The 27,822-nt window shown below is 47.6% G+C and overlaps 1 protein-coding gene across 4 annotated transcripts in view; it reads right to left on the bottom strand.

The window, feature by feature from the left end:
• Positions 1-25,765, bottom strand: part of TFAP2E (transcription factor AP-2 epsilon) — a 72,857-nt gene extending 47,092 nt beyond the window's left edge. For 2 of the 4 annotated variants that reach the window (XM_053398840.1, XM_053398842.1), the window contains exons 1-3: positions 25,558-25,765; positions 15,626-16,081; positions 12,285-12,336 (exon numbers count right to left, since the gene is read on the bottom strand). In XM_053398840.1, the coding sequence (XP_053254815.1) occupies positions 12,285-12,336; positions 15,626-16,081; positions 25,558-25,605 (556 nt within the window). In that variant the 5' untranslated portion in view covers positions 25,606-25,765. Of the gene's footprint in view, positions 1-12,284; positions 12,337-15,625; positions 16,082-17,192; positions 17,538-25,557 lie in introns of those variants that run through there. The other 2 variants (XM_053398841.1, XM_053398843.1) reach the window with 2 other exon arrangements.
• Between the last annotated feature and the right edge of the window lie 2,057 nt (positions 25,766-27,822).

Genomic DNA, 27,822 nt, shown 5'->3' with positions numbered 1-27,822 from the left:
GCCACAAGGCATTGGGATGGCTGCTAGGATAAAGTGCTCTTTTGAAAGGATTAGGGGACTAATAGAGTAGACTGGCATTTTGTTCACAGTTTACCATCTACGTCCCCACACATAAATGTTTCCATATAAAGAATACTGATGTTTTACCTGTCAATAACTCTGTTTTAAAGGCCCAGTTAATGCTGAGTTTTGCTTGTGATGTTTGTGCTTCTGTAGTTAAATCCACTAATATTATGTCCTTATTAGTTCTCCACCTATTTCAATATTCTGTGTTTGAGCACCTCCACCCAGCCAATATTAATAATTCTGAACATTTGTGCTCTTTCAAGTGTTCAAAGCATGACACATTTTGTCCTGTTTCTCCTGTCATCTTTTAAGACAAGAAAGGTTTAAAGACTTTCTTCATCATGAAGATTATTTCATGCACACAGACACTGCAACACCTATTTTCATTGACCTATTCTGCCCCCTTTCTTTTGCTACAATTTCTAGTTTCATTTATCCAGTGGCTAAGATCTGGTGCCTATTACATGCACAAGTGCTGTATAGCATGCCTAGGGCTGGATGCCTGACCTGTACACACTTACCTGAGAGTAAGTCTTGTTGAAATCAGGCTATTTACCTCTGGGTAGACATGTATTGCCCAGGGTTCTGGGGCTACATATACACAATACATTTAAAGCACCTGGCTTCCCCCCAAAGAATCCTGGAAACTGTAGTTTACCCCTCACTGATCTAAATTCCCAGCACCCTAAGCAAATTGCAGTTCCCAGGATTCTGTGTGAGAAGACATGCAAAGCCTCAATCTGCTAAATTATGCCCCTTAGGCGGGCCTCACCCAGACTAGATTTTTGAAAGGGATATCTGCTAATGAACTGCCGGTGAATGGGGGTATATAAATACTTTTAATGAATAAAAAAAACAGTCATTTTCACGTGTCCCACTTGTGCATATTAATGTGGTTAAGGTGGGACTGAAAGTTCATGTTTTTACAGAAATTACTACGCAATGATTCTTGACAACCCAAATTGCAATTCACTTTGCAAACAGCAGAAAACCAAATTCTTCCTGTGTTGCAGGATGCAGGACCCAAACCAATGGATTCAAATTACAAGAAAGGAGATTATTCCCACTAAACACAGGGGAGAACTGTCAGATGGTAAGAGCTGTTCAACATGGAACAGACGTGGTGGACACTCCTTCACTGGAGGGTTTTAAACGAAGGTTGGATGGTCATCTGTCAGGGATTTGTTAGCTGTGATTCCTGGTTTGAGAGGGGTTGGGCTAGTTGACCCTTGGGAAGCCTTCCCATCCTACAATTCTGATTCTGCTTAGTGCCCCCAGTATACAAGGCGCTTTGCAGAATCTCATGAGCAAGAAGAGGGAGCAGCCCAGACTCTGATGTGCAACAGATGAAATAGCATGAACTTTCTCTCTCTCCCCTCCCCCTGCTTTTTGCAAGTTTTATAATCTGGCCGTCCTACAGCATGACTAATTTTTACTGCCCACGTGCAAGTTATTTTTAAAACATAGCACAAATAGACAAATATTGCTTGTGTCCATTTTTTTAAAAAATAAAATAGTACCACTTAGGCCTGTCGTATGGCAAATGTAGGCACCCTCCACCTTGGAGATACACCCCTGAGTTGCTTCTTTCCAAGAGTCAAGCAACCAGCTGCTTGGAAAAAGCTATTAAACATGAACCTCTTGTGGTTAACCACTGGAGGGTTGCATCCCTTTTAGTCGTCCAGGCCATTTTCAATTAATATTTCCCAAGATGGGTTTCTTGGTTATATTGATGCAGGAAGACAGCATCAAACAAGTTAAGACGACAAACTTTCTCTCTCTCTTTCTCACACACACCTAAATATATATATTTTTAAAATATATTTATGTTACATCGCTCAGCCAAAATTTTGGAGGCGAACTTACACGACATAAATTTAAAACAATATTAACAATCGTAAACTTTTCTGGAAGCTTTTCATCTTCCCACGCATTCCGTCCCATCTCACCCAGTTTATTCACTACCATTTACGGGGGGGGGGGGGGAGACAGATATTTTATGCCGCACCCAGTCTGGGTAGGGCTGCTTTAGGGTGTTTGGTATCTTTTTCTCTCTTTTTTTGAAAAAGCAAGGATATCGATCCGTATATGATTTGAGACTACTTTCAAACACCCTGTAGATGAGAGGCCAGGTTAAGAAATGATGAAAGGAAGATTGCAACACAGTTGTCTCTCAGTACATCCAGGGATTACGTCTGCAAAATAATGCTTATTCAAGAAGGGAGGTGGGGCTTGGCTTTGACTGGAGGGTTAGGAAACTAAAGCACAGCTCCCAATCCACGAACAGTTACCTGAGCTATATTCAAAGCATGTTTACTCACAAGCAAGCCTCATTTTCTTCAGTCGAGTTTACCCCCAAACTAATGCAAACTAAGTACTGGAGTCTGAGCTTAACCACATTTACAATAAAATCCTATCCACAGATGAGGGCTAGTTGAAGACTCAGATATATGTGTGTATAGAACTGTAAACTTGCTTGGTTTCACTGGGACTTAAATTCCAAGTTAATGTGTCTAGACTTGTAGGCTGTGCAATCATAAAATGGGAATGATCCCTCACTTAAGTCAATGGGACAACTTGCTTTAGAGTAGAGCTGCAGAGAATCAGGATCCATATCAATGGGATTGGTTCCAAGGAGAGTTAATCCTGAGTTTCCCCCCCACCCTAAATCGGGTATGCAGATTGGAAAAGTGAGAGACCTTGAAAGTATTTGATGCAAAGAAAGAAATACTTCTAAGGCTGGGGTTCTGTATCCAATGAAAAACTTAATGAGGCTTACTCCTGAGTACACATGTATAGGGGTTACACACTGTACGGGTTGCAGCCAATGCAAGACCTACTCAGAGTAGATCCATTGCAATTAACAGACACGTTTGACTTTGTTCCATTAATTTCGGTGGGCTTACTCTGAGTAAAACTTAGATACAACCCATTGAAATGAATGGACCTAAGATATCCATTTATTTCAGTGGGGCTACTCCGAGTATGACGGTGCTGGAAACAACCCCTCGAGGCACGCTTAGAGCCCAATCCTCCTAGTCACGGCTATGAAAAAGCCCCACTGCATTCCATGGGGCTTAATCCCAGATAAACGGGGCTAAAATCGCAAACTTCCTTGGGAGTAAACTATGTGGAACTTCGCTCTGGCTGAGTAAAAGTGGCTGTTGAGGTGGGGAAATGGCCCTGATCCGACAGAGGAACGGTCTCCCTCGAAAGGTCGGGGACTCTCCTTCCTTGGAGGTTTTTAAAAAGAAGTTGGGTGGCCATCTGCCAGGGATTCTTCGGCTGTGATACCTGCATTGTAAGGGGTTGCAATAGATGACCTTTGGAGGTACCTTCATGGGCGTAGCTAGGATTTATTACAGCGGGGCAGGCTTTATGTTTGGGGGGAGACAGAACCGAGTTATCTGTGATGCAGTTGGTCAGCTAGTTAAGTATTTGTATTTATTCACTTGATTTAGGGGGGCAGTTGCTGCCACCGCACCCCGCTGGCTACGCACATGAATCCCTTCCAGCTCTGCAGTTCTGCGATTCTATTATATCTCCGATCGGGCTTCTCCTGGCAGAGAAGAGGCGGAAAAGAGACTCAGCAGCCGCCGCCGCGCGCTCAAAGACGCAGAGCAGCTTCGCTCCGGATGCAAGGAGAAGAAACCCGAGGTCGCCCGCTCTACGCCTCTCGCCGCTACGATTATGAACACTGCTGGTAAATTTCACCCTGTGTTTAAATCCGTTCCACTTCTACCATTTTCTCTGGTTTGTTTGATTCACTTCTAACAGATCCAACAACCCACAGCAGAGAGAGAGACAGGGAGATTCAGAGGCTGCCTGACACCCCCTCGACATTCCCCATGGCGAATTCTCCACTGAAATCACTTGCAAGTCGCTGGGCAAGTTGCCCTAGGCGAGATAAAGCGGCTGACAAATTTAATAAAGAAACCAAACCTTCAAGACCAAATGGGCGCAGCATCGGGCTGTCAGTCTAGGGGGAAACCGAAAGGCTCAGTTTCTCTATGGAAATATATATGTGCGTTTTCTCCTTTTTCTTTCGAGATAATTTAATAGTTACCTCGGAACTTTTTATGAATTTTCTATTTTGGTGATCGCATTTCTCAATTTCTGCCTTTCCTTCCTTGTCTTAAGGGTGTCAGCCACCATTAAAGCCCTACTCCGAGTAGACTAGTTGAGATGAGTAAACTAAAAGACACTCATTTGATTGCAGGGTGACTCTTCACTAAGTTTTCTACCGGGGACTGAGAATACTTCTCTAAAGATGTAAATGGTCTATGACACTTTTAACTGTCATCTTTTCAACCATCCTGTGTAAAAAGAAACGAAGAGAAAACACCCGCTCCAACTATTTCCCTCAGCAAAAAAAGAAAGAAAGAAAGAAAGAAAGAAAGAAAGAAAGAAAGAAAGAAAGAAAGAAAGAAAGAAAGAACAACACAACCCCAAACGCGGTGCGAGTTTTCAGCTTAATTCCGTAACATTTTCGAAAGTCGAATCGTTTCGGACTTCCTGAAAATGCAAGCAAACCGATACAATATAGTATCGAGCTTTTCACTTCGGACTCTGGCGACTCACACGTGTCAAATTCAATAGAATCTCAGCCTCACCGCGCAATTCCTACGCATATCTGAGTCCTGACAAGTGCAACAGGTCTTACTCTCAGGTAAGCGTGCCCACGGTTGAAACTTTAAAATTCTCATCCATTAAAATATTTTAATACAAACATTTTTAAAAAACAAAAACAAAACCTCACCCATTCAAAACGAATGGCTACGATCCTGGGCACATTTACTCGTGAGTAAGCTTGGGCAGAAGGGGAGGAAAAGAGACCGTTTTGGAGTGTACCCTAACTTTTATTTATAGAAGCGAGGGGATCTCCCCCCGCCTTTCCCGGCGCGGTGAAGACGTTTAAAAGGCATTGCCTGTCATCTTTGATTATTATTTTTGAAACCCATCTCCCCTTCGGCTATAAATGCTTGGCGAACACCTGGACGTGCCAAGGAAATTGCTCCACAGATTTTGGGGAGGGGGGAGATGCATTTTTTTCTGGGGCATTTTAGGACTTTGAAAAGCGTGGGGGAGGAGAGCCATAGCAAAAATCTGGGCGGGGGAGGGAGTCCCACGAGTCGATCCCAACCAAGGAGGCCCTCGCCTGCGATCGAGCAGTTTGCCTGCCTGCCTGCCTAGCACAACGAAATGTGAAAAGATGTCCTAGGAGGACAAAGTCTCCTCGTTCCTCTTCTCCCTCGCTGACTGTTGCACAAGATGCAGCGCGATCCAGCTAAACGGAGGCAGCAGCATTTGAACCCCACGCTCTGTTTTAGCCTGTCAAATCTTTGGGAATAGGGACCTGAGGCAGGTTTGTGCTAGAAAGCGCGGCGCTGTAAGGCACCGTGTTCCAGAGATGGTAATCAATATATCTCAGCTTGATCAGTTCCATCACTCGTCGTACCCATTTTACAGAAAGGGAGCTGAACCAAGGCCTACCAGGGAAAGCCAGGGCAGAGCAAGAAACCTGAAGGCAAATGTCCCAACTCCAAGCTGGGTTTCCTGCTGGAGCCAAGTCACTTCAGGAACCTTTCAGTATGCGGGTTATCTCCCGCTTGGACTACTGCAATGCACTCTACGTGGGGCTACCTTTGAAGGTGACTCGGAAACTACAACTAATCCAGAATGCGGCAGCTAGACTGGTGACTGGGGGCGGCCGCCGAGACCATATAACACCGGTCTTGAAAGACCTACATTGGCTCCCAGTACGTTTCCGAGAACAATTCAAAGTGTTGGTGCTGACCTTTAAAGCCCTAAATGGCCTTGGTCCAGTATACCTGAAGGAGCGTCTCCACCCTCATCATTCTGCCCGGACGCTGAGGTCCAGCGCCGAGAGCCTTCTGGCGGTTCCCTCATTGTGAGAAGCAAAGCTACAGGGAACCAGGCAGAGGGCCTTCTCGGTAGTGGCGCCCGCCCTGTGGAACGCCCTTCCAGCAGATGTCAAAGCGATAAACAACTACCTGACATTCAGAAGACATCTTAAGGCAGCCCTGTTCAGGGAAGTTTTTAACGTGTGATATTTTACTGTATTTTTGGTTTTTATGGAAGCTGCCCAGAGTGGCTGGGGAGGCCCAGCCAGATGGGCGGGGTATAAATAATAAATTATTATTATTATTATTATTATTATTATTATTATTATTATTATTATATATGAGGATTCTGCCTGAAGTAATGTCATGATGAGAAGGTGCTTAGCATGTCCCAACTAAATATTCAGCTGTGCTGGCTGGGACTGATGGGAGTTGTAGTGGAAGCCATCTCAAGGGCGCCAGGTTGGAGGAGGCTGGCACAGGCAAAGAGCGCATTTGTCTCTCACTAGCACAACCAATTGGCAGAAGGCAAGGGAGGGGAAGAGCTTCTAGCTCCACCTCAGAGACACGGGTTTGAATCCCCACTCAGAGAGGAAAGTCACCGGGCAGCCTGGGTCTCAGCCTAGCCAGGGTTACTGTGAGGATGGGGAGGGAGAGAGCCATGTACGCCACCTTGAAGTCATGAAAGAAAGGTGGGTTATGAATGTGATGGATAAATACTATAGGATTTGGGTGGGCTGCACCACTCGGTGCACCCAGGTTGTATTTGAATTAAGTGGCAAAAACACAGTTTAGGCCAAGGTTTTTTTATCAGTGACAAATTTCTTTGCCTTGGCTTGCTCCAGATCCTCTCCCTCAAGAACCTGCCTGGCTTATGATGGCCCACAGACCCAGACGAGAAAATTTGTTTCATCCCAAGGGCCACACTCCTTTCTGGATAACCTTTTGAGGGCCATGTGTTGGTGATGGGAGGGGCCAGAGGCAGGAGCGGACAGCAGGGAATGCCCATTTTAACCTTTCTACAAGAGGCTAGTAGTATCTACACACACACACAGGCCTCACCTACCCATGCTTCAACCAGGCAAGCAAGCAGCATTATTGGAGTGCAAGGACACCCTCCACTAGATCAAAACACCCCAGGGGGTTGCAAAGCAGGGCTGGTCAGGGGTGTGGCTCATCTGTGTAGTGTCCTGAGGGCCAGAGAAGTCTGCATTTGGCCCCCAAACCTGAGATTCCCCCTTCTCTGCCACAGGTTCTCCTTATTCAGGCCTGAAACATATTTTCTCTCCAAAGGGGCGGGGAAACAGTTTCTCCCATGGTTGGAAAAAGGGCGTTGGTTTAGAGCCTGCCTGCCAAAAGCCAAGCTAACTGGAGTTTTCCCAAAGAACCGTTTTAAAGCCAAAATCATTCCATTTCTTGGACTTCAGATCTCTGGTGGGCAATATTCTTCTGAGAACACTTCGTCTGCCTCCCCCTCCCCAAAATATAATTTGCTTCTTGACAACGGATTGCATTTCTCCTTCATTCGGACTGGACTGCGTGTCATTCTTTTGGGAGATGCCTGGCCTCTACTCTTGAATAGCAGAATCGGATTGGGCAGGAAATGGGTTTAATTAGGGCTGCAGCATTGAATCAATTAGATGAACCGATGCAGGGGAAACACTTTCAACCCACTAAAAAAGTACCCTGATTAATTGAGCTGCAGTTTAATTGTTATTTTAAAATACAACTGCTTCTAAAAGCTGTACATGGCCATCGCAGCCTTCACCTTCCCCCGAGAGGAAATACCTTGTGCATTATCCAAAACAGAAGTAGTATGATTTTATTCTCCAGTCTTATTGTATTGACTAGTGTGCAACTTTAGCAAATTGATTAATCAATCAGCAAATATTGGCTTATTTGGGAAACAGACCTAGTTCCAGTTCCCTGCTATTGAATTGGGGGTAGCAGGATGAATGTCTGTGTTTTGCCATCATTCTGGCTTAGGCTGAAAGTTCAGTTTAGGAGTTTAGAAACTAGGTACATTTGGGAGAAAGACATTGGACTGAAGTACTTGTACATTCTCATGTATAGGACTAATTTTCTGCATGGCTTGTATACATTTATCTCGTATCTCAAGATCTGTTAGATCAGCCTAGGGCCTTTTGGGGGGCAGTGGGGAACATTTCACCACTTACAACATTTTTAGTTGCTTGGTCATCTACCTTTAAACCCATTGATTAAATGTAAACGAATTTCCCTATCACTAAATACTAAATGTGTGAGAAAGTTAACATAAACCGCTAGACATTGTTGGACAGAAAGTCCATTTCTTTTCTTCCCCTCACCCCCATTTCCTTGTACTATGCTACAGTAACGCAAAAAGAAATATCTTCAAAGGATGCCTCTCAGCCCCACTTATTCAAATAGGTTCTGACCAATCAATCAACTAACTTTACCAGTTGATTAAAGCCCTGACTTAAATTGTTAAATCTTGCACCATTACTAAAAGTCATGGGTTGCTGAAATTCACATGAAATCGCAACGATAGCTGGACTGGGGAATTCAGCTTTTAAAATGTCTCCCTTCTGCTATCTACACATGTACACACAAGAGACTTGTGCTATTTTGTACTTGAACACAGATAATAATACATCTATGTAGCATAAACCACATTATGAAGGTCGTACCTTTCCGCTTTGAAATACACAGACCTGATTCACAGAGAAAGCTATTAAACTATGGTTTACATTATGTACGAATCCAGCACCCTTCCTTAACCATGGTTTGCCTGACCACTCCACCTGACATACTCACAATACCACAAAGGCACAAAGCTAGAGGAACTGGAAAATGAACAGTCCATGGTTTCTTTAATTGTCTGTGGGACAACTCGTGGTTTGTTCAACAAACCATGGTTTAGCCTTAAACAAACCACTGTTTAGTGTTACGTGTGAACCAAACCCTATACAGAATAGGAAATGTATAAGTCCACTTCTTCCATGTATTTTAAAAGGGAAAGCCGGTCTGTAAACACCTCTGCCCTTCATAATTTATGTCAAATGCAGGAATTTTATACTAGAGTCTTCCTATCAAAATGTGATAATAATTTTAAATAATTATAGAGTGTTCTCTCCCCCCCCCAATCTCCATGTACATTGAACAAACTGTCTCATCTTTTCCCTGTCCTTCTGCCAATGTATTCAGTGCATCATATGTTGACTTATCCTCATGTTGTCCTCACAACAACCCTATGAGGTAGGTTAGTATGGACGAATGCGTATGCTGAGAATTTCACAGGTGAGTGGGGATTTGTATCCAAATGCAGTCCTCTGTACGCCACACCACACTGGTGTCTGGTATTATTATTCCAATATTCCCAAAGGACAGTTGCCTGTGATTTGTGGCAGACATACAGTATGAACAAGGGATTTCCAGTTAGCTCTCTTAGCCATGGTACTGCACCATCAACTGTGCCATCATTTAGATTCTAGAACATTTCCCCCAACCTGGTATTTCCAAATGTTTTCGACTACAGCTCCCAGCTGCCTGGGGCTGATGAGAGTTACAGTCCAACACATCTGGAAAGCACCAACCTAGCAAACCCTGACCCAGGAAGTTTAGAGTGACACCTGCCAAAAGCAAGACTTTTTTGGGGGGTTGACTCCTTGACTGTTTGGATCCTTTCAGAGCGTTCAGAAGATGGCAATGGCTTTCTCCCTCTGGCTGTAAAGTCAGCTTTAACACCATGTCTCCTTTTGTGATTTGCAACACCACTGTAGTTTGCCGGTTTAATCTTATGCTATTTGTTTTACTGCAAAGCTGTGCATTGCTGGCCTTCTTAGCAGCTTGAATTCATAGGATCATAGAGTTGTGGGGTCAAATGATAAATAAAAAAGCAAGCCAAGGATCAGTGTGATTAAAAGAAGTAATACACAAAAACACACACACTGTTCGGGAGAAGTTTGCAAAATAACATTACAACTGTTCACTAATAAAGAGAAATAGCTGGGTGAGTATGGACCCAGATTCTACCTCCTGAAGGCTCTATTCTGATCTTACAGGTGTTCTTTCTCACACCCACTCACTTTTTCTTAAGAGTTGGGCAGAGTTTTTATCGATTCTAGGTCTGCTTTGATGAGATTTCAATCGGAGAATTAACTGATCACTCTACTGTTGCTCCCACCACCCCACTCAAACCACCCCATTCCAGGAGGTTGAGCACCTTAAGAAACAGCATAGATCACTATGCTTACTAATCATGCTTTCCTAGAACATAAAACGTTCCAGCCTATATAACACACAATGCCATGTTCTGCCCCTGCCATGTGCTAGGAGTTTATAGGTAGGGAACAGCAGATCCTTATCTCAGGCCTTCAGAGAAGCACCAGAGGACATTAAACAATGGCTTGATTTAATAATGAGCTTTCTAGTCAAGAGAAGGAAGCATTCAAATTCCCCTCACCACCCCAGGGAAAAAACAAACAAACAACATTCAAATTTACTGATGAAAACGTTGAGCCTATCACTCTCTTTCCTCTTTCGTTTTGTTGTTTGTGCAGCCTGACTTCAGGCATGTTTACTCAAAAGGTCCCACTATTGTCCAGTGGGCTTCATCCCAAGGCCGGTGTCACCATGACTGAAATAAATACAAAAGGTTCCATCCTGGGCTCTGTGCACACCATAAATTTAAAACACATCCCACACTCCTGGAAACTGTAGTTTGTTAAGGGTAGACTATAATTCCCAGAATTCTGGAGGTAGATGTATGCTTTTAATGTGATTTAAACACATGGTGTGGACTTAGCCCTGTCTCATTAAGTCACCAAATTTTATCCTCTTAATATTTGGTTTTCACTAGTGCATTACTGAATCTAAGGTGGGTTGCGACAGCAGCATTAACACCATACAAATGTGTGGTAGGATAAATAAAAATAAATAAATTTAGGAAGTGGGTCTCCAAACGCATGTTTGGGCTAATGGGGGTCCCACGGTCTGAAAAACATTGAAAACTATTGCATGAGATATTAAGTGGCATCTGTTCTGATGATCATTTTGACAGTGTACAGGGTGTGCTGTACAAAATGCACTACTTTACTTACTTACTTATACACACACACACACACACACACACACACACACACACTACTTCCCACTGGCCTTACAAGTCCTTTCCTCACTTCTCCAAAACCATTTCAGGTCTACAGCTTTTTCTACAATTTGGAGATGAGCAAGCCTTTGCATAAACAAACAAAATCAACAATTTGCTCAGGGAATAATATATTTAATATATCTGAGAGGAGCATTCAGGAAGAGCCAAGGAAACAATCACAGACTAGACTGGAAAGCTCTGCCTCCTCGCTTGCCTTCTACTTCAAAATCCAAATGTCTTTGCCTCAGTAACTGTGGCGCATTTAGCTCTGGTGGTGGTGGGTACACTCAGACAGAGGCCAGCCAAAAATGCCTTGAGGGGGGTAAAGAAACAGAGAGACCCAAGCCTTAAAAGCCACCACCATCACCACAAAGCCCTTATCTCCCACACAGCAGCAGAGATAAGGGTAAATCAATAGCTCTCAGGGTCTGTTCTCTTCTGGAGTGCCCCCAAATCTGAAAACTGGCATTCCCATTAGGAGTGCCTAAACTGGCATTGATATGGCACAGTTGGAAACCTGGGCAGCGGGAAGAGAAAGGGGGGAGATTTTATGCACTCTCTCTCACACCCCTATTCTCTCCCCCACTACAAGTCCACACGTTAGTGTTATTTTATATACATCTAGCAGCATTGGAGAATGTATTGGGCCACAGGTCAAGGCTCCCTGAACTAATTACTTATGTTCAGGGGTGGGGAAGTTGAGGTCCCCCAGGGCCAGGCTGCCCATGAGGCAAGGTGAGGCAACTGCTTCAGGTGACAGAGTCCACCAGGGCAGCAGATCCCAATGTCAATCTTTCTTTCTCCCCCACCCACAACCTTTGCTCCTGATGTCGATCTTCCTTGACCCTTTTCTTCCTTGGGCACCATTGTGAAGTTTGCCTCAGGTGCCAAAAAGTATTGAGCTGTCCTAGGTTCCCCCTGTATCCCTCAACAAAAGCAGAACTTCAGTCAAAGCCCAGATCTGAAAAACGGCGGTAAGCCGATGGGCTTACGTCTAAGAGCAAAGATGGGGAATGTGAAGAGAAGCCAAAGTCTTAGGGATGGTCTCAGTAGCCTGGATTCTACTACATCCAAACACAAACAAACACAAATTGGCTATGCCAAAGCACCCCGTCCTGTTCTGAATGTCAATTCCCATTTTCAAGCTTTCCATGCCCACCCCCTTCAAAAATTAAAAACAACAAAACTATGAAACCATCCCTGAATGAGACAAGTTTCCTTACCTTTCTTGATCACAGACTGGTCCAAGAGATTCATGCCAGTTTCATCCACAGCCTGAAAGAAGAACGGGCAAAGATTATTTACGTGGCCTTAGCATGCAGAGTTGTTGTGCAAGGATTACTGCAAGTATCCACATGAAGCGTTTTTAACATACGAGACACTAGATGGGAATATAAAGTTTAAGCTGTGTGGGGCTTGGTGGGTGGGATAGGGGGAGATTAAGAAGCCAACCCACATCTCCATCAAATATAGGGGTTTCCTAGAGAAATTAAACGTGGTTTTTTTTAAAAAATCTGTAAGAGGAAACGAAACTATCTCCTTACAACATCTCTCTCAAACAGGAGTTTTAAAGAGGCGTTGGAATCGTTAAAGAACTTTTTCATATTTTGAGAAACTTTATTTCATAATTCAGAGGGAGAGAGAAGGAAAGAAAAAAACACTGGCAGGCCCTTCCCCTTTTATTACTCAAAAGCAAGCAAAACAAACAAACACACACCAAGAAGGCCATGTTTCTAGAGGGAAATAAACCTCAAGAGAATCCAGGACTGCTCTTTCAAGATACATGGCATAATTCGGCTAAAGGCAAACACTTCTAAACCCCATTGAGCCCCCATTAAGCCCCTATTGGGAGAGATTTATGCAACTGTTTAGCTCCCGTGGAAACATCTGGGACCCTAGCCTGCGATTCAAGCTTTGGAGCAAGCCCTTATTTGAATAAACTTGAATTCAGGAGTAACTATGAGCATTTGAATTGTATTTGCTTATTTATTTTTTTGCTGGAACCAGGAGCCAAATTATTGCTGTGTTCAGGAGGAAAACAAAAGCCCAAGTAGGAGCTCCCTCCCCGCATCTTACTTCTAGTTAACTATTACTGGGAGTTCCCTTCCTTGCACTTTCTGAGTACCGGTATGTTTCAAAACTCAGAAAGTGATTGCTTCGAGACATCAGTACGGCAATTATGGCTTTTGTTTGTTTGGTTTTTAAACCTAAAAGGATTTTTGTTTGGGTTTACTATGAAGCCACTCCACAGTGTCATTTTCCTATTTTTGGTTCTGGACAAGTTGTTCAAACTGGTTCCTAGCAGAGAAAGTCCTCGACTAAGCCAGCAACTCCACCCCCGCCTGTAGATATGTACCCAAAATGGCCCGGGTCCTTGACTGTCATCTCTCCTTGCAAATAGTTTTGAGAGACTCAGTCGGTAGCCAACAAAAAGATGGCAAAATGCCCCGGGGAGGAAAGATTGTTGAAAATAAGAATGACAAAAACGACCAAATGATTGGGGGAAGTCCATCATTATTTTTAAGCGTTTCACTTATTTTAAAAAAATATAAATAAATCAGGGAGCTACGGGTTGTGTACCGCTTTAGAGCCATTGAAATGAATGGGCATGACTAACTTTGCTCCATTGATTTAAATGCGTCTACTCTAGGTATAAGTTAGTCGGAGACAACCAAATTTACCGGCAGCAGCAGCAAAAGACTTCAAGTCCACACACACGAATACGCAGGAATAGCGCGATCCTGCACAGGATTACTCAGAAGTAGGTGCCACCGAGTTCAATGAGATTCCTTCCTTAGTAACTTCTCAGCCTTAAACGCATTTTTAAAATGCAGGGGGCAGATTCTTATTGTTGGGGGTGAGCCACTCGGAATTAAGCCTTTTAAAATCCAGTTGAATTCAACGGGAGAGAGTGAAAAACAAAAGCCAGTTTTTACTTAAACCTCCTATGGAAATCCACGGGATGCAAAACAACTCCGGCTAGAGATCGAGCCCTTTGTTAGGTCTGAAGGAGCAGCAATGCAATGTAAGGAAAAACCCTGAGCCTGCAATCCTAACCCCATTTACCTACGAGTAAACCCCACTGAATTCAGCATGACTTACTTCTGAGCAGAAATGGTTAGGATCGCAGCCAAAGTCCCTTACTTGGGAGCAAACATGGCCAGGTTGCTTGGGGATGGGCAAATATGGGTGGAAAAGATTAAAATAATTCAAGGCACTTCTTGAAGCAGGGATCGTGCGTGATCCAAAACGCGATTCCCCTTTTCTACGCTTCCCTCAGTCTAATGTGTCCCGTCCAGCCTAATCCGAAACGTGTTCTGCTTGAAACCGGATCAAGACCTTTTGTTTGTTTGTTTGCCGTTTCAACGATTCTTGGCCATTTTAGATCCGAGGGTGGGACAGGCGGAAAGAAAGAAAGAATCAGATAAGGCGAGCGGAGGATTCGCGATGGCCAACAAGAGACTTCTGGGTTTGACTCTAGAAGAGCGAAACCATTTTTTCCAGGGAAGAAGGAGAGTCGAATATTCTGAAAAACTGCCCAGTCGCGCAAAGCTAACAAATCCTGACCATTATCTCATTGGAAGCAAGTCCCACCGATTTCAATAGAACTTACTCTCCGGTAGGACTTCAGCATTGGGGAGGCATTTTTCCCCTCAGTGTCCCCCGCCCCGGTGTTTAGTTTTCATCTTTGTCAACTACAGTTATTAGCGCCGTTTTCTTACTGGAAAGTGTTGAAAATATACGTCCCATCACTTCATTTTAAAATAAATAAAACGCATCTGATCAGGTTTTGGGTAAAGACAGGAGTGAAGCGTGCGTCTTTTAAAAACAATAACGATTTGGGGTATTTAGTAAAATGGCTTTCAAAGAAAGGAACTGTGAAAGACGCGCAGCCTCTCTTGAAGCAGGCAGTGATTTGGGGAGGAAGAAATGGGCAATGTATTACGATTCTTATTATTTTTAGAGGGGGTGGAGAGAAGAGGGGGATCACCTAGGAGACATTTAAAGTTTAAAGCTGACATCAAACCCTCGTTTGATATATTCGCCACCGTTTTACAATTCCCGGCGGTTGGAGAGGGTCGTCTCGGGAAAGTCTCAGCAGAGGAGAGGAGAGGCGTTTGTTTCTTTTCACTCGAAATAGGTTTCATCGAAATTCGACGTCGATAGGCGCCGGGACGGGACGGCGGGCCTGAACTGTACGACGAGGAGTGGGAGGCTCCACTGCTTGTACCCCATCTCTTTCTCCTGCCTTTATTTTTCCCAGGGGGCTTCCCAAGTCAGTGACAAGCCAACCACCGACGTAAGCAGACACACACGCTAGATTCCCATGGGGCGGATGGAGAGCATTGAACTCGGTGGGACTTCTTTCTGCGTCAACCTACAGGCTCCGAGCAGCCCGCAATATTTGCTGGAGAAGGGGCTTGAAAGCCCCCCCCCCGTGGTTGCCACTTTCCCTTTTACTACGCGCCCCTCGACTAGAGCGCCCGCCACCAAGACCCGAATTTTCCTTCCCTTCCCGGATATTCCCCCTTTGAGGAGCCGCCCGAGCCAACCGCGTGCCTACCTGGATGTCCTCGATGCTGTGGTGGCCCAGGGCGTGCAGTCCCAGCGGCCCGTCGCTCAGGGCGTGCGCCCCGTCGGCCAGGCCGTGGAGCAAGCGCGGCACGCCGGGGTAGTCCCTGCGCGGGTCCAGGCCGAGCGCGCGGTGCGTCTGCGAGAGGAGGCCGGCGGCCGCTTCCTCTTGGCGCGCCCGCTGGGAGTGCCAGCTGCTCTGCTGGTGCTGGTGGATGGGGTTGATGGCGGTGTAGGGGTCGCCCAGGTGCGGGTAGCCGGTCTCCTGGCTCTGTGAGTAGGGCAGCGGCGGCTGCGGGTAAGGCGGCGGGAAGTAAGGCGGCTGGAAGTCCGAGGCCGGCGTGTGGCACAGAGGGGGAGCCGACGAGTACGCCGCCGCCTGGTTGAGCGACGACAGCTGGGAGAGGCGGCCTCCGGTGGAGCTCCCGTTCAGCCCATCGGAGCGGTCCTAGAGACGCGAGCAGAGGAAGGAAGAAGGGAAGAAAGAAAGAAAAAATGGTCACTGGAGAGAGCCACGCTGCCGGGGACTCTGTTCCTCCTGCCCTCCCTCTTTGCCGGGAGCGCACGGCTCCTCCGGGGACGCAGCGTCGCCAGGGAAGGACGCGTTACCGGGCCTAAGATCGCAGTTCCCCGAGGGCCCCCTGCCTCAGAAACACCTGAGCCGCAGGCAAGGCGCATCTCCGGCCAGCCGAGCCCTCCTCCTCGCCTTCTCCCCCCACCCCAGGGCAAGCCGAGCAGCCTCTGCGCCAAAACGCAGCTCCTGCCTTCGACAAAAAGCGCACCACTTTGGGCATTCGACGGCGAGGGGGGGAAAAAACCACCATTTAACAATCTCCTCTTTGCAGCTGATCTGACTTTTCCGCTTAGAAACAAACTTAACTTTTTAAACTGTGAGGGGGAAAGCACCCAAGATACAACAAAAGCACGAGAGTTTGTTGAGGGTGCCCGGCAAAGGCACCCCCGGCCCTTTTCGCTCCCGATTGGGGAGATCGTCCTTGCTTTGTTTACTGTAATCTCCCCCCCCCAAAAACAGCAACTGAACCCCTTCCCTCCCGCATCTCGTTTTGCTTTCAGCAAGGAGAAAAATAGTGAAATCCGAACGGGGAGGGGGAAGAGAACCAACAATGCGCAGCCGTTGCATAAACAATACTAATTTTTAAAAAGCCTTCTCTCTATAGACAGCGGGTCTTTTATTTGCTAGTTGCAAACTAGCAGAAGCAGCACGTCGGAAAGGTCTCCTTGGGTTCTCCTCCTCTCTCCCTCTGCTTTTGTAATCGACTCCGCCGCCTCGGTGTGTCCCCCTCCTCCCAATCCTCCAAAGGAAAGAATTAAACCATCAACTGGGGACGCTGCGGAGCCCTGACATCTGGCCAACATTAAAGGGTGAAATCTCTCTTAATTTGAAGGTATAGGGTTCCTTCAATTAACTTTCTCTTCGAATGAGCTTGATAGAGAAAGCGGAAAGCGTATTTTCTTCTCTTTTTCCTCCTTCCCACCGTCCCCCGTCCGGCTCCCCCCCCCCCCCGCAAATGCGCGCACGCACACAAACTCCAACTCACCATGGCGGAATATGTGTGAACCAACATCTGGACAGCAGCCAAAAAAGCAACAACGAAAATCGTCTAGGAAAATGCCCCCCAACGGGGGGGGGGGAAATGTTTGTTGTTGGAGGTGGATGAGAATAACAACGATGAAAGCAGCCCCCAACCCTGGCGAAAGAATCCGTCAAAATCTGGTGGTGATCTGCGCTGCCATGGATGGCCTTCCCCGCCGGTAGCCCAGCGAGCGGCGCGGTGGGATGGTGGCTGCTTCTTTCCCCGCGAGCCTTTCCCTTTAACAGCCTATGCTCCCGAGTTCTTGCTCCCTCTGAGCCCAATGCAACTCCATGGACTCCAGTTATAGAGGCGGGAGCGCGCCCAGAGCGCCGGGAGCGCGCGTTAAAGAGACAGAGCGCACGACCGTCGCCTTGGGTGTTTGGAGGATAGATTCGGCTTCCGCAGCAACTTCAAAACGGCGTCTGAACGCGCGGGGTCGGGGAGGAAGAGAGACCCAGCGCATGGCAGCCCAAATGTGGCGACTAGGAAATAAGTAGCAGGGAGCTTGCGGAGGAATAAGCCCCTCTGAACAGAGTGTAGATTTATCTCCGAGGAATCATTTCAGGATCGGGCTGCGATCCTACCCGCACATAGATCCATACTGAATATAGTGGGATTTAATTCAGAGTGTAACAGACATAGGATCGAGGGGCAGGGCTGTAGTCCTAGGCATAATTACTTAAAAGTAAGTCTCACTAAACAGACTTTGATTCGGGACGCATTTTCCGGGCGAGCAGCTTTAGAGTTGCAGCGTATCCCTTAGCAGTAAAGCTAAGTTAATTATCACTTAAGGCTGCAATCCTATGCACAATCTTCCTTGAGAGCATGTCCCATGGAGCTCAGTGGGGCTTGCTTCCGAGTAGACTTGCATAGGCTTGCCCTGCTAGTAGATATGCCTATCTCTGTGGCACAACTGTTTGCCAGAAATTCAAACTCTGCTTTGATTGTTGTTCTTAGCTTTTATTCCCACCTCCATGGGGGGAAAAGATTTATATTTAATAAAACGTAAAACTTCAGTACCGGTCTGTTCTCGCTACACATCCCTTCCAATCCCACTTCATGCAACCTAAAACATCTGGATGTGTAGAAGTGCCGCTTTCACAAATGGCCAATGTTTCATCCTCGAAGAGAAGGGGTATTTTATATTATTATTGACTTTTTTATGACAACACTGCGGGTTGTATCCTACCCAGAGTGGTCCCATTGAAGTCAATGAGCATCACTAAGTTAGGTCCATTAATTTCGGTGGCTGTCCCCTGAGTATATTTGGTTGGCTACAACTTCAAATCCGCTTCTGCGTTTGTAAGGGGGGTAGCTTTGGTTTTGGCGATTTCTCCTTAAACTTCAAAAGAACGACTTAAATTTGTGAAAGAGCAGGGTTGATGGGAGAGAAGGACCCGAGCCCCACTAGTGCCTGCTGTGAGCCGCCGGGAACGCGCAGGACAGAAGAGCGGCGTCCCCAAGACTCTCTTTCCTGGCTGTTGGTGGACGGGTGGGGAGAGCGGCGGCTTTCTCCGTGCCGCTCTTAGCTTTAATTTTATTAGGCCCAACAAGGTGATAATTCTGCCCCCACCTCCCCGCTCCCTTCCTGCTGCTTCTTCCGTATCAAAGACAGCAAGGAAAGCGAAGGCCCCGCAGCGATGGAAAAACATCGATCCGCCCAGCTAGCTCGCAGAAACTCTCAAGCGAAGCGCGACTTCCGCGGCTGCTGAAATGGACAAGGGCTTTGCTGCGCTTGAAAAAGCGCTACAGTTTAGGACGCGTAGTAGGTGGGGGGGGTTGGAGTTTTTTTTTATTTGTTTAAGGAAGGTTGGCTCCCTCTTCAAAAACGAAGGGCGATGGATAAACGGCCTCCCGAGGAGAGAGAATGGAGCTAGCCTCCACCTTTGATTCATCCTGAAGTTGCTGCTGTTGGGTGGGTGGGTGTGTTTTAATCAGGCCATATTCCCTTTCACAGTCGTCCCCCCCGCAGTCAAAAGTTTGAAAAATTAACTCTCGTCGCCGTTTTAATCGCATTGCACGTGGGAGCCAAGGCCACTGTTTTTCACGTGGCGCGTTTTCAGTCACGCAGACTCAAGCGCGCTATCCGCTGAATTCAGTGTGAATATTAAGCAAAGGCTGGAGCTGCTGGGGGTATTTAGCATCGGAGCCTTGCAGCAAGTTTACTCGGAAGTAAATCCCACGGGGTCAGCCCCCGGGGAAACGACCCATACACACGCAACTCAAGTCCCCAATTTGGATATTGAGACGCGCCTGCTATAGGATTGTGATGGGTTTAATCCTAGCGGCGCGCCTCGTCCCCCCGGTCCTCTCACTTTCGGAAATGAATTTTGACATCGTTTTTTATTCAGGTGGGTGCGAAGTAAAGGGGTGAGGGGGAGGATTGGGGTGGGTGGTGGTGGTTGTGGTTTGAAGTGCAGCAGTTCGCCCAAAGGCAGACCAGTTATCTAGGTCCTAGCAAGGGCTGAGTTAAGGGAACATCTTAGGGCTCAGGTCAAATGTGTGCAGGCCTTGTAGTCTCATCGACTTCCAGGGGGCAGTTAAGGGGGGTGTTGGGGGACTGGAGTCTTTGCACATTAATGCAAAAAGCGACTGTGACACTTTAAGCGCTGTAGGGTTTGCCTCTGGAATCTGTGCCCGCAGGATGGCACCCTTACAGTGCAACGTCTTCACTCAGAAGGAAGTCTCATTGAATTCAGTGGCACTTGCTCCCCGGTGAGTGTGCGCTGGATTGCAGCCTTAAAAATTCTCTTCATTGAGTCCGGATCTTGTCCCTGTGTTTGCCATATATACAAAGGCAGGTTGTTTTGAAAAGCTGCGCATCCAGAGAGTTCCGAAACGGTGCTTACATTTCTGACCGCAAGAACAAAATCGATGCTAGAATAACATTGGAAGCCCAGTTCCCTGGACGACCTTCGCCAGCTGTGCGCCCTCCAGATGTTGGCTGGGGCTGGTGGGCATGGGCGTAGCCAAGGGGGGAAAGAGGGGCAGCTACCCCCTCCCCAAATCAAGTAAATCAATAAAAAATACTTAACTAACTGAGGTTCTGCTCCCCTTAATATGAAGCCTGCCCTACCACACATAAACCCTGGCTACGCCCCTGCTGGTGTGAATTGTAGTCCAAAATACCTGGAGGCCGCCACGCTGGCGAAGGTCGTCCTTAGTTCCCGAGGCCAAATCTGGGGGAAGGCCCACGATTATTATTTCTTAAGGACCAAAAGAAAACAGGAGGGAGTCCCAGTAGATCCCCGCCTTCTGTTGCAGGTGGCATGATTGGCCAGCTCATTTTTCAATCTTGCAAATACCTGGGAAAGCCCAACTAGCAAACAGAGCATTTCCCCGCGCGCTGGTTAAGAGTGTCTGCCTGAAATATCACTAGTACCAAAGACGTATCTCAGCATGCAGAAATTATCTCCGCACAAAGCAGCTGGGGCCCGAATCCCAGAACCCTTGGAGACATCCCACCCGCTGTAGAATCTATGACGCTTCAGCTAGATACAAACGTGTTTTTGCACACACACACCCGCACGAGGGACGCTAGCGATTAACGTTTTAGGACTGCGCAGTCTGTGTACCTGTGCGTTCAAGAAGTGTCATGAACAGTCTGTGTGCCTTATAACTAAGTGTGCAAATGTACAATTTCACACAAGCGCCTGCACACGGGTAGAGACAGCTTGTACCTGTGTTCGGTGAATGGGATCCCGCTTCACATGTACTTCAAAGAGACACAAACGTGTCTCCTCTGTCCAGAAAAACTATGTATGTCTATGTAGTAATGAGAGTGTTAACCAGGCATTATAGAGGGGCGCGAGGGGGAGAGAGCCAACATTAAGCTATATTCAGAAGGAAACTGAAATATACGAGCAAATACCCAACCCGGCGACCTGGCCCTTCAAAGGTCCCCCTCGCTACGATCTGTCTCCTTTTCCGTGCAACATGACCCGTTCTGATGTGCGCACAATTTGTTTACCTACCCATCTATAAGCTGAGTGATGTGTCATTTCACTGGAGTACTGCCGAGCGCTTTCTTCAAGCCCATCCACCTCTCTCTCCGTTTAGTCTCCCCATCAACGCACGCCCTGCTGCCTATCCGCCTAGGCACCCATAGGTGCCTCCAGGAGGCGCAGAAAGTTAGTCTCCTTCAGTACCAAGTCTTTACATACCTCAACACACGCATTGAAAAGTACCAGCACCCGTGAAAGGCGAACGAGCCTCTCTCCACAAGAGCCACCTTCGCAGGATGAGACCAAAGACCCATTGAGTGGAAAAGCAAGGACGTTACAAGAGCGGCCCATTCCTGGCACACGCGCACCATACATGTGAAGCACCTCCCTGTCCCCTCACAAAGAATCATGGGAATTATAGTTTCTTCCCCACAGAGCACCCTTAAACTACATTTCCCAGGATAATTTTGAGATGTATGCTTTTAATGTGCGATATGGTGAGTGCACAAAGGAGGTGATGGGAAGTCGTGGCCTTCCTTGTCGTTTTGCCCCAGCAGCCTCCGACATTCAGAGGTATACTGGTCCTGTACATGCAGGTTCCATTGAGCTATCATAGCTGAACAGTCCTTGGAAGAGTTCTGTATAAGTCAGGGCTTCTCAGGTTAAGTATCTGCAGGCTACCCTGGGACTAAGCCTCGTTGAACCTAGCAGGACTTGCTTCTTGGTAAGCACGCTGAAGAGTTGGCGCTGTTGACTCGCCCGTTTCTTTCCACTAAACGAAAAAGCTGCAAACGTGACGGTCTGAAACGCAAGTCTTTCCTCGGTGTTCCAGCCCTTTGAACGTTTCTTCCCCACCCCTTTTCTGAACTTTCCCTCAAGATCTACAATATCCTCTCTGTCTCTATTTTTTTTTTGCTTTCTTTCAAAAACGAAGTGAAGAGAACCCCGGGATTTGTGGACAGTTGGAAGCAATCCGAAAAGACCTGGAGTCGACTCCACCCGCCTCCCTTTCAGCTGGAACAGAGAAAGAAGAACCGGGGCGTCTAGGAATGGATTTGCCAAAAACTCTAAAAAGTCATAATGGACACAATACCTGAAGGCAAGGACTGCCACCGTTTATTTGAAATTTCAAAGAGGAGAGCATAACCAGGCCGTGTGTCGCCCGTTTGGAGTAGGAAGACTGGACAGATATTCGCTTTTTATTTCAGGTCTGCGAAGACAAGCTGGGTTGGAAGGATAGCATTTTAGGATCAGCTTATATTTGCGGATTTGTTTTCCGCCACCAGCGTGGACAGAGCAATGACTGGCTCGTCCTAAAGCCGGACAGGGAAAAGGAACTTTTCAAAAGGGAAAAGGGAAGTGGGGCGCGCAGTTCTCTTCATGTCCCTGCGAAGACTTGCTCACTCCAAAACTTCTCTGGACACGATTCATCCCAAGGCGACCGCTTTGAAATATCAACCATTTCATGGTGGGAGAAGCGTTGGCTGGCGATAGAGGTTTCCTTGGGAGTAAGCCTCCGGTTGAACCCATGCTAAGATTTGCTTCTGACTAGGGAGGGAGAGCCCTGGCCCTGCTCAGGACAGCGCGGGGAAGATTCTGCTGTCTAGGCGAGCGAGTCTTTGCGCGTCGAAGGAACTGCAGCAGAGCGAAAGGGGGTCGCCTTGCAGCGCCTGCGCGCTTTCTTGGAAGTAAGTCCTGTGCAAAGGGAAGGAAACTTCCTCCTTGGTTGCTGTTATTTATTCATTTGCAAAGGTGCTTAATATATTTATTTGATAAGATTTATATACCGCTTATGGGGGGGCAAGCGGTTTGCAAAAAAGCATCTCTGTGTGTGTGAGAGGGGAGGGGAGAGAAGGGAGAGGGAGAATGAATGAATATCCCTGGGGCCGCAGGCGCATAATCTAATATCGACTTCCTGGCAATCATGTACAGGATCGGGCTGAACCCGTGCTTCACTATGGATTGAATTGCGCCCACGCATACCCAATGGAGATACCTATTTGTATCTTTAAAGGGGGGGAGGCGGGGAAAAGAAACAGAAAAACAGAGCAAGCGGCTCCCGCAGCAGGAACACAACGCACACCCTCCGCGCTTCTTCCTCTGCCAGTGCCACTCCCGCCACTTAAAGTGGGCTTCATTCATTTGATGTGGCTTCTGAATCTCTTAGAGACCGTTTCAATAAATCACTGCGAAGCCTTAGGACATGGTCGCGTGGCATTTCTTACAGCTGGTTCCTTTTATTTGGGCGAGGGGGGGTGGGGGAGAGAAAGGGGCAGGTGCAGGGGAAGGGAGGGGGAGACAGGGGGAGAGCCTTCAAGGGGGGAGGGGAGAAGAAATAACCACCACCACCACCACAGGCTCCAGACAAATTTAGAAACACTCCTAGCTAAGGTGCAATGCTCAGCAAACTTGCTTAGAAAAGGTGGAAGCCCCGGGGATTTTCGCTTTCGTGCACGAGGCTAGGTTCAGGCACCAGGTCCCATGAATTTCGCCCGGAGAATTTTAAGCACGTGCCTGCAAACCAACGGGGTTCAAAAGCTGCAATTTGAGGCATACTTACCTGGGACTAGGACGCACTCAGCACAGGAGGGAATTACTTCCAAGTAAGCAAAGATAGGCTCAGGATGGGGGAAAGGAAGCCGGACTTTGGCTGGATCGTGGCCAATAATGATAAGAAACGGCAATAAACAAACAAAACCATATTTGTTCCAGGAGCCGGTGCTGCCTTCGGAGCCTTAAGGAAGCTAAATGGAGAGGTACAACTTTAAAGAAACACTAAACTAAAAATAATAAATAAAAATACAATGCATTCTTTCAGCATTTCGATCAGGGTTTTTCAGTATGGGGAATATTTTTCGATTTTTTATTTTTATTTTATGTGCCGTTTGGCTATTGCTTTAAAGGTGATGACTGCCACGACAGAGAATCTATAGTCTTTTTATTATTATTAATGGTTCGCTCTGCGGGCAAATCAGCGTCACGAGGCCACTAATATCGACAAGAACAACGACACCCCTCAACCAGCGGGGGGAACGTTTTTTGCATAGGAACTCATAATTCGGATTACCAGGGCGTGCGGTGGGCGGGTGGGAAACCGATCCGGAAGGTTGTTGGCCGTCAGGAGGAAACGGATCCTGCCCTGATTGAAGTCGGTTGCTTTTAGGTGAAATATCGAAAAGGAAGAGGCTTAAGAGGTCTTAAAAGGACCGCCAGAGGCAAAGTAAAGTTCAGGGGTCCTCATCCGGTTCACTTTCAGCATCCCTGAGCTTGCTCCTAGTTGACGTGCAAGGGATTCCTCTAGAGTAAAAGGCACGATCCAGACAAGGCACTGGACTTCTGAGGGAGCTCCACTGATCTCACTGGGAGACGTGGGCTCTTCCCTAGATGCCTTCCATTGAGTTCCCTCCGTGGAGCTGGTGCCTAACTTGTGCTGGATCGAGGCCTTTAAAGGGACGCCGTTTTGCGTCTGATAGCTGCAGCATTTCCATAGTTCAGCTCCAGCGTCCCACATACTTCCCGCGCACCATCTCACGATCTTAGCCCTGCAAATATTATGATGTCCATGTTACAGATGCGGGGCTGAAGCGGAGAGAGTTTGGCCCGGCGCTCCTGGGCAACTTACAGCGCCACGCACACCAGCTGTCTTATTAGTTGAATGGAAATACTTTAATTAGGCAAATAAAAATAAAACACTGTTTTAGCAACTTACATTAATTGCGAATAAATACAATAAAATACATATTTTTTGTGTGTAACTCTATTCAATATCTCCCTCGATGCTTTGGGCTCACTTAAATTTAAGCGCCAGTGACTCTGGAGTAAGTCCATGGCATGTTGCCGGGCCTCCATCCTTCATCTTATGCCCACTTGCTTGTGAGAAAGTTCCCTTGAGCTCAGTGGACTTACTTCCGAGGAATCGTGTACAGGATCTGGAGCAGCAACCCGAGCCTGTGCATGTTTCCTCGGAAGTAAGTCCGTCTGACCTCAAGGGAATTTACTCCCGAGGGATCGTGCCTACGCGCTGGCACCCTTACGTGGAAATAACCCCCGCGAACATACGTGGAGCTGACTCCTAAGCAAAAACCCAGGGAGGACAACGAGCGTTAAATGAGAGTTCCGCTGCAAATAGAACGAAAACGGCCAGCCTTAACAGCCCAGATCTTCTGCTGCAGGTTTGCACGGATACAAAGCCGACTTGCGTGCAGCGGCGCTTTACTTCCGAGGAAGCACGCGCACCGGAGGCTTTGCGCCCCTTATTTTCGAGGAAGCCGCTCACCTCTCGCACCGGCCGCAGGCGCGCTTGCCTGGCGCGTCCAGCCAGCGTGGCTGCTGAGCTAGGCAGAGGGGGGCTTTGCACCCAGCCAGGATGCGTCCTGCTTGCTTACCTGCAGGTAGTAGCGCTCCTCTTTGATGTTGCCCGACTTCCAATGCATCCCTGCGGTGCAAAGGTGCGAAGCGCAAAGCGGTGGAGACAGGACACCCCCAAGCCCAGCTCTCCTCTGCCTCCTTCCTTCCGTCTTGCCACTCCTGTGAGATTCAGGCGAGCCTCTCTCTCTCTCTCTCTCTCTCTCTCTCTCTCTCTCTCTCTCTCTCTCTCTCGCGTGTGTGTGTGTGTGTCTGAGTGGGCAGGAAAGTTGCACCTGGGAGGCGATTCGGAGCAGCCCCCCACGAAAGACGCTGAGAGTCCAAGAGGCTGCGCGGAACCCCGAGGGGGCGGCAGCTGCTCTGGCACCTCGGATGCCTCTTCTTCTTAAGCCCTTCTTCCTGGGTGCTGCGGGGGGATATTGGCTCTTCCAGCCCTGCCAGCCGCCCCCCTCCCCAAATTCGGAGCAACACTTGCGAGAGAGATTTCTGGCTGCAAGGAGCAGAGAGACGGGTCGGCCTTCCTGGCGATCGTGCAATCCAGACTTCTCGCTCTCCTTACACTACCCTTTCTCTTGGGCTGCTGCTGCTGCTGTGGAAGTTGAAAACAAACCCTAACAAAGCCAAGAGGAAGCCAAGAGGCCAGGAGTAGATGTCTGGGGGGTGGGGGTGGGCTTGGGTGGGTTTAGGTGCCTTCCAGGGGCCTTGTGCAAAAACGAGCAGAGCAAGACGTGAGTTCCCTAAGAGCATAAGAAGAGCTGCTGGATCAAGCCAATGGCCCATCCAATCCAGCGTCCTTTTCTCACAGTGGCCTGTGGGAAACAGGCAAGCAGGATTCGAACACAAGAGCCTCTCTCCCCTTCTGTGGTTTCCAGCAACTGGTATTCAGACCCATTGCTGTGGAGGTAGAGCAGAGTCACTATGCATGGCTGGTAGCCATTGAAAGCCTCATGGGCGTAGCCAAGGGGAGCAGCTGCCCTTCCTAAATGAAGTAAATAAATAAAAATAACTAGCTGAGGTTCTGTTCCTCCCCACCCACCGAACATAAAGCCTCCCCCTCTCCTCCTTTCATGTTTGTATAGTAGGCTGGTTATGTTCACACTCCAGGGGTAATTGCGCAAGGAGTATCACAGGCTCCAAGGACACATTGCAGCAAGGAATCAAGGCTCAAGGAGGGTGCAAGGCAGGACTGGGGAGGGATGTAGTTCTGTAGCTGGAGTGGCCTCGGCAGAGTCCTGAGGGCTAGATGGAGAGGCTTGGCTCTCCGCTCCCTGCCTGTGGCTTCCCCATCTCTGCTATAGTCGTGGCTTGAGAACAGCCCTCACTAGGGAAGCAGAGTTGACTCAGAATGGTCCGGAAGACACACCCACTAACTTCTTAGCCCCGCCTACACATTCCAGACACAGAATCATAAACGGTAGAGTTGGAAGGGACCACGCGAGGATTATCTAGTCCAACCCCCTGCAATGTAAGGAATCTTTTGCCCAGTGTTGCATCCCTAAAAATGTTGGGCTCAAACCCACGACCCTGTGATTAAGAGTCCCACGTTCTCAGGCTATGTGCATGCCAGCAGCAGTTCAACTTGTATTTTCAATTGACTGTAAACACCAGAGAGGGAGCAGAGACTGTCTTCATCTGATGCACACCACCAGGGCTGCCCCCCTCAAGTATTTTATGGTGGGGGGGCTGAAGTGACCTCAGACCCTAGGAGTTGGCTCCTATACACACTACAGTGGTATCTTGGGTTACAGATGCTTCAGGTTACAGACTCTGCTAACCCAGAAATAGTACCTCAGGTTAAGAACTTTGCTTCAGGATGAGAACAGAAATCGCGTGGCAGTGGGAGGCCCCATTAGCTAAAGTGGTACCTCAGGTTAAGAACAGTTTCAGGTTAAGAACGGACCTCTGGAATGAATTAAGTTCTTAACCAGAGGTACCACTGTACTGTATTTGCTTTGTTTTCCTGCACCAAACTTCTGTTCAATGAAACTGTTATCTGCATATGTGCAACAGCTGCCAGAAATGTACACACCTCATCTTAACTGTGCCAGAAGCTGGTCTGAGGGGCGGTATATGATCCATCAGTAGCAATCGTCAAGAAACTACAGGAATACTTAGGGATGGTAACTAGCAATCAATCAAAGAGAGCACTGACAGTGGAATAAATGGTAAATGTGTGCAAGGCCTCAGTGGCAGGTACGTTGAGTATGCGCAGAAGCACTCTTGTCTCTTTCAGAGATGTAGGCAATGCTAGTCTGTTGCAGCACTGTTCTGACACTCTAATAACT

The sequence above is a fragment of the Podarcis raffonei genome, chromosome 8 (genome assembly GCF_027172205.1).
Source record: "Podarcis raffonei isolate rPodRaf1 chromosome 8, rPodRaf1.pri, whole genome shotgun sequence".
In the NCBI taxonomy this organism is placed as follows: Eukaryota; Metazoa; Chordata; class Lepidosauria; order Squamata; family Lacertidae; genus Podarcis; species Podarcis raffonei.
Note: the sequence above shows the minus strand (reverse complement) of the source record. Positions and strands in the feature narration are given on the sequence as shown.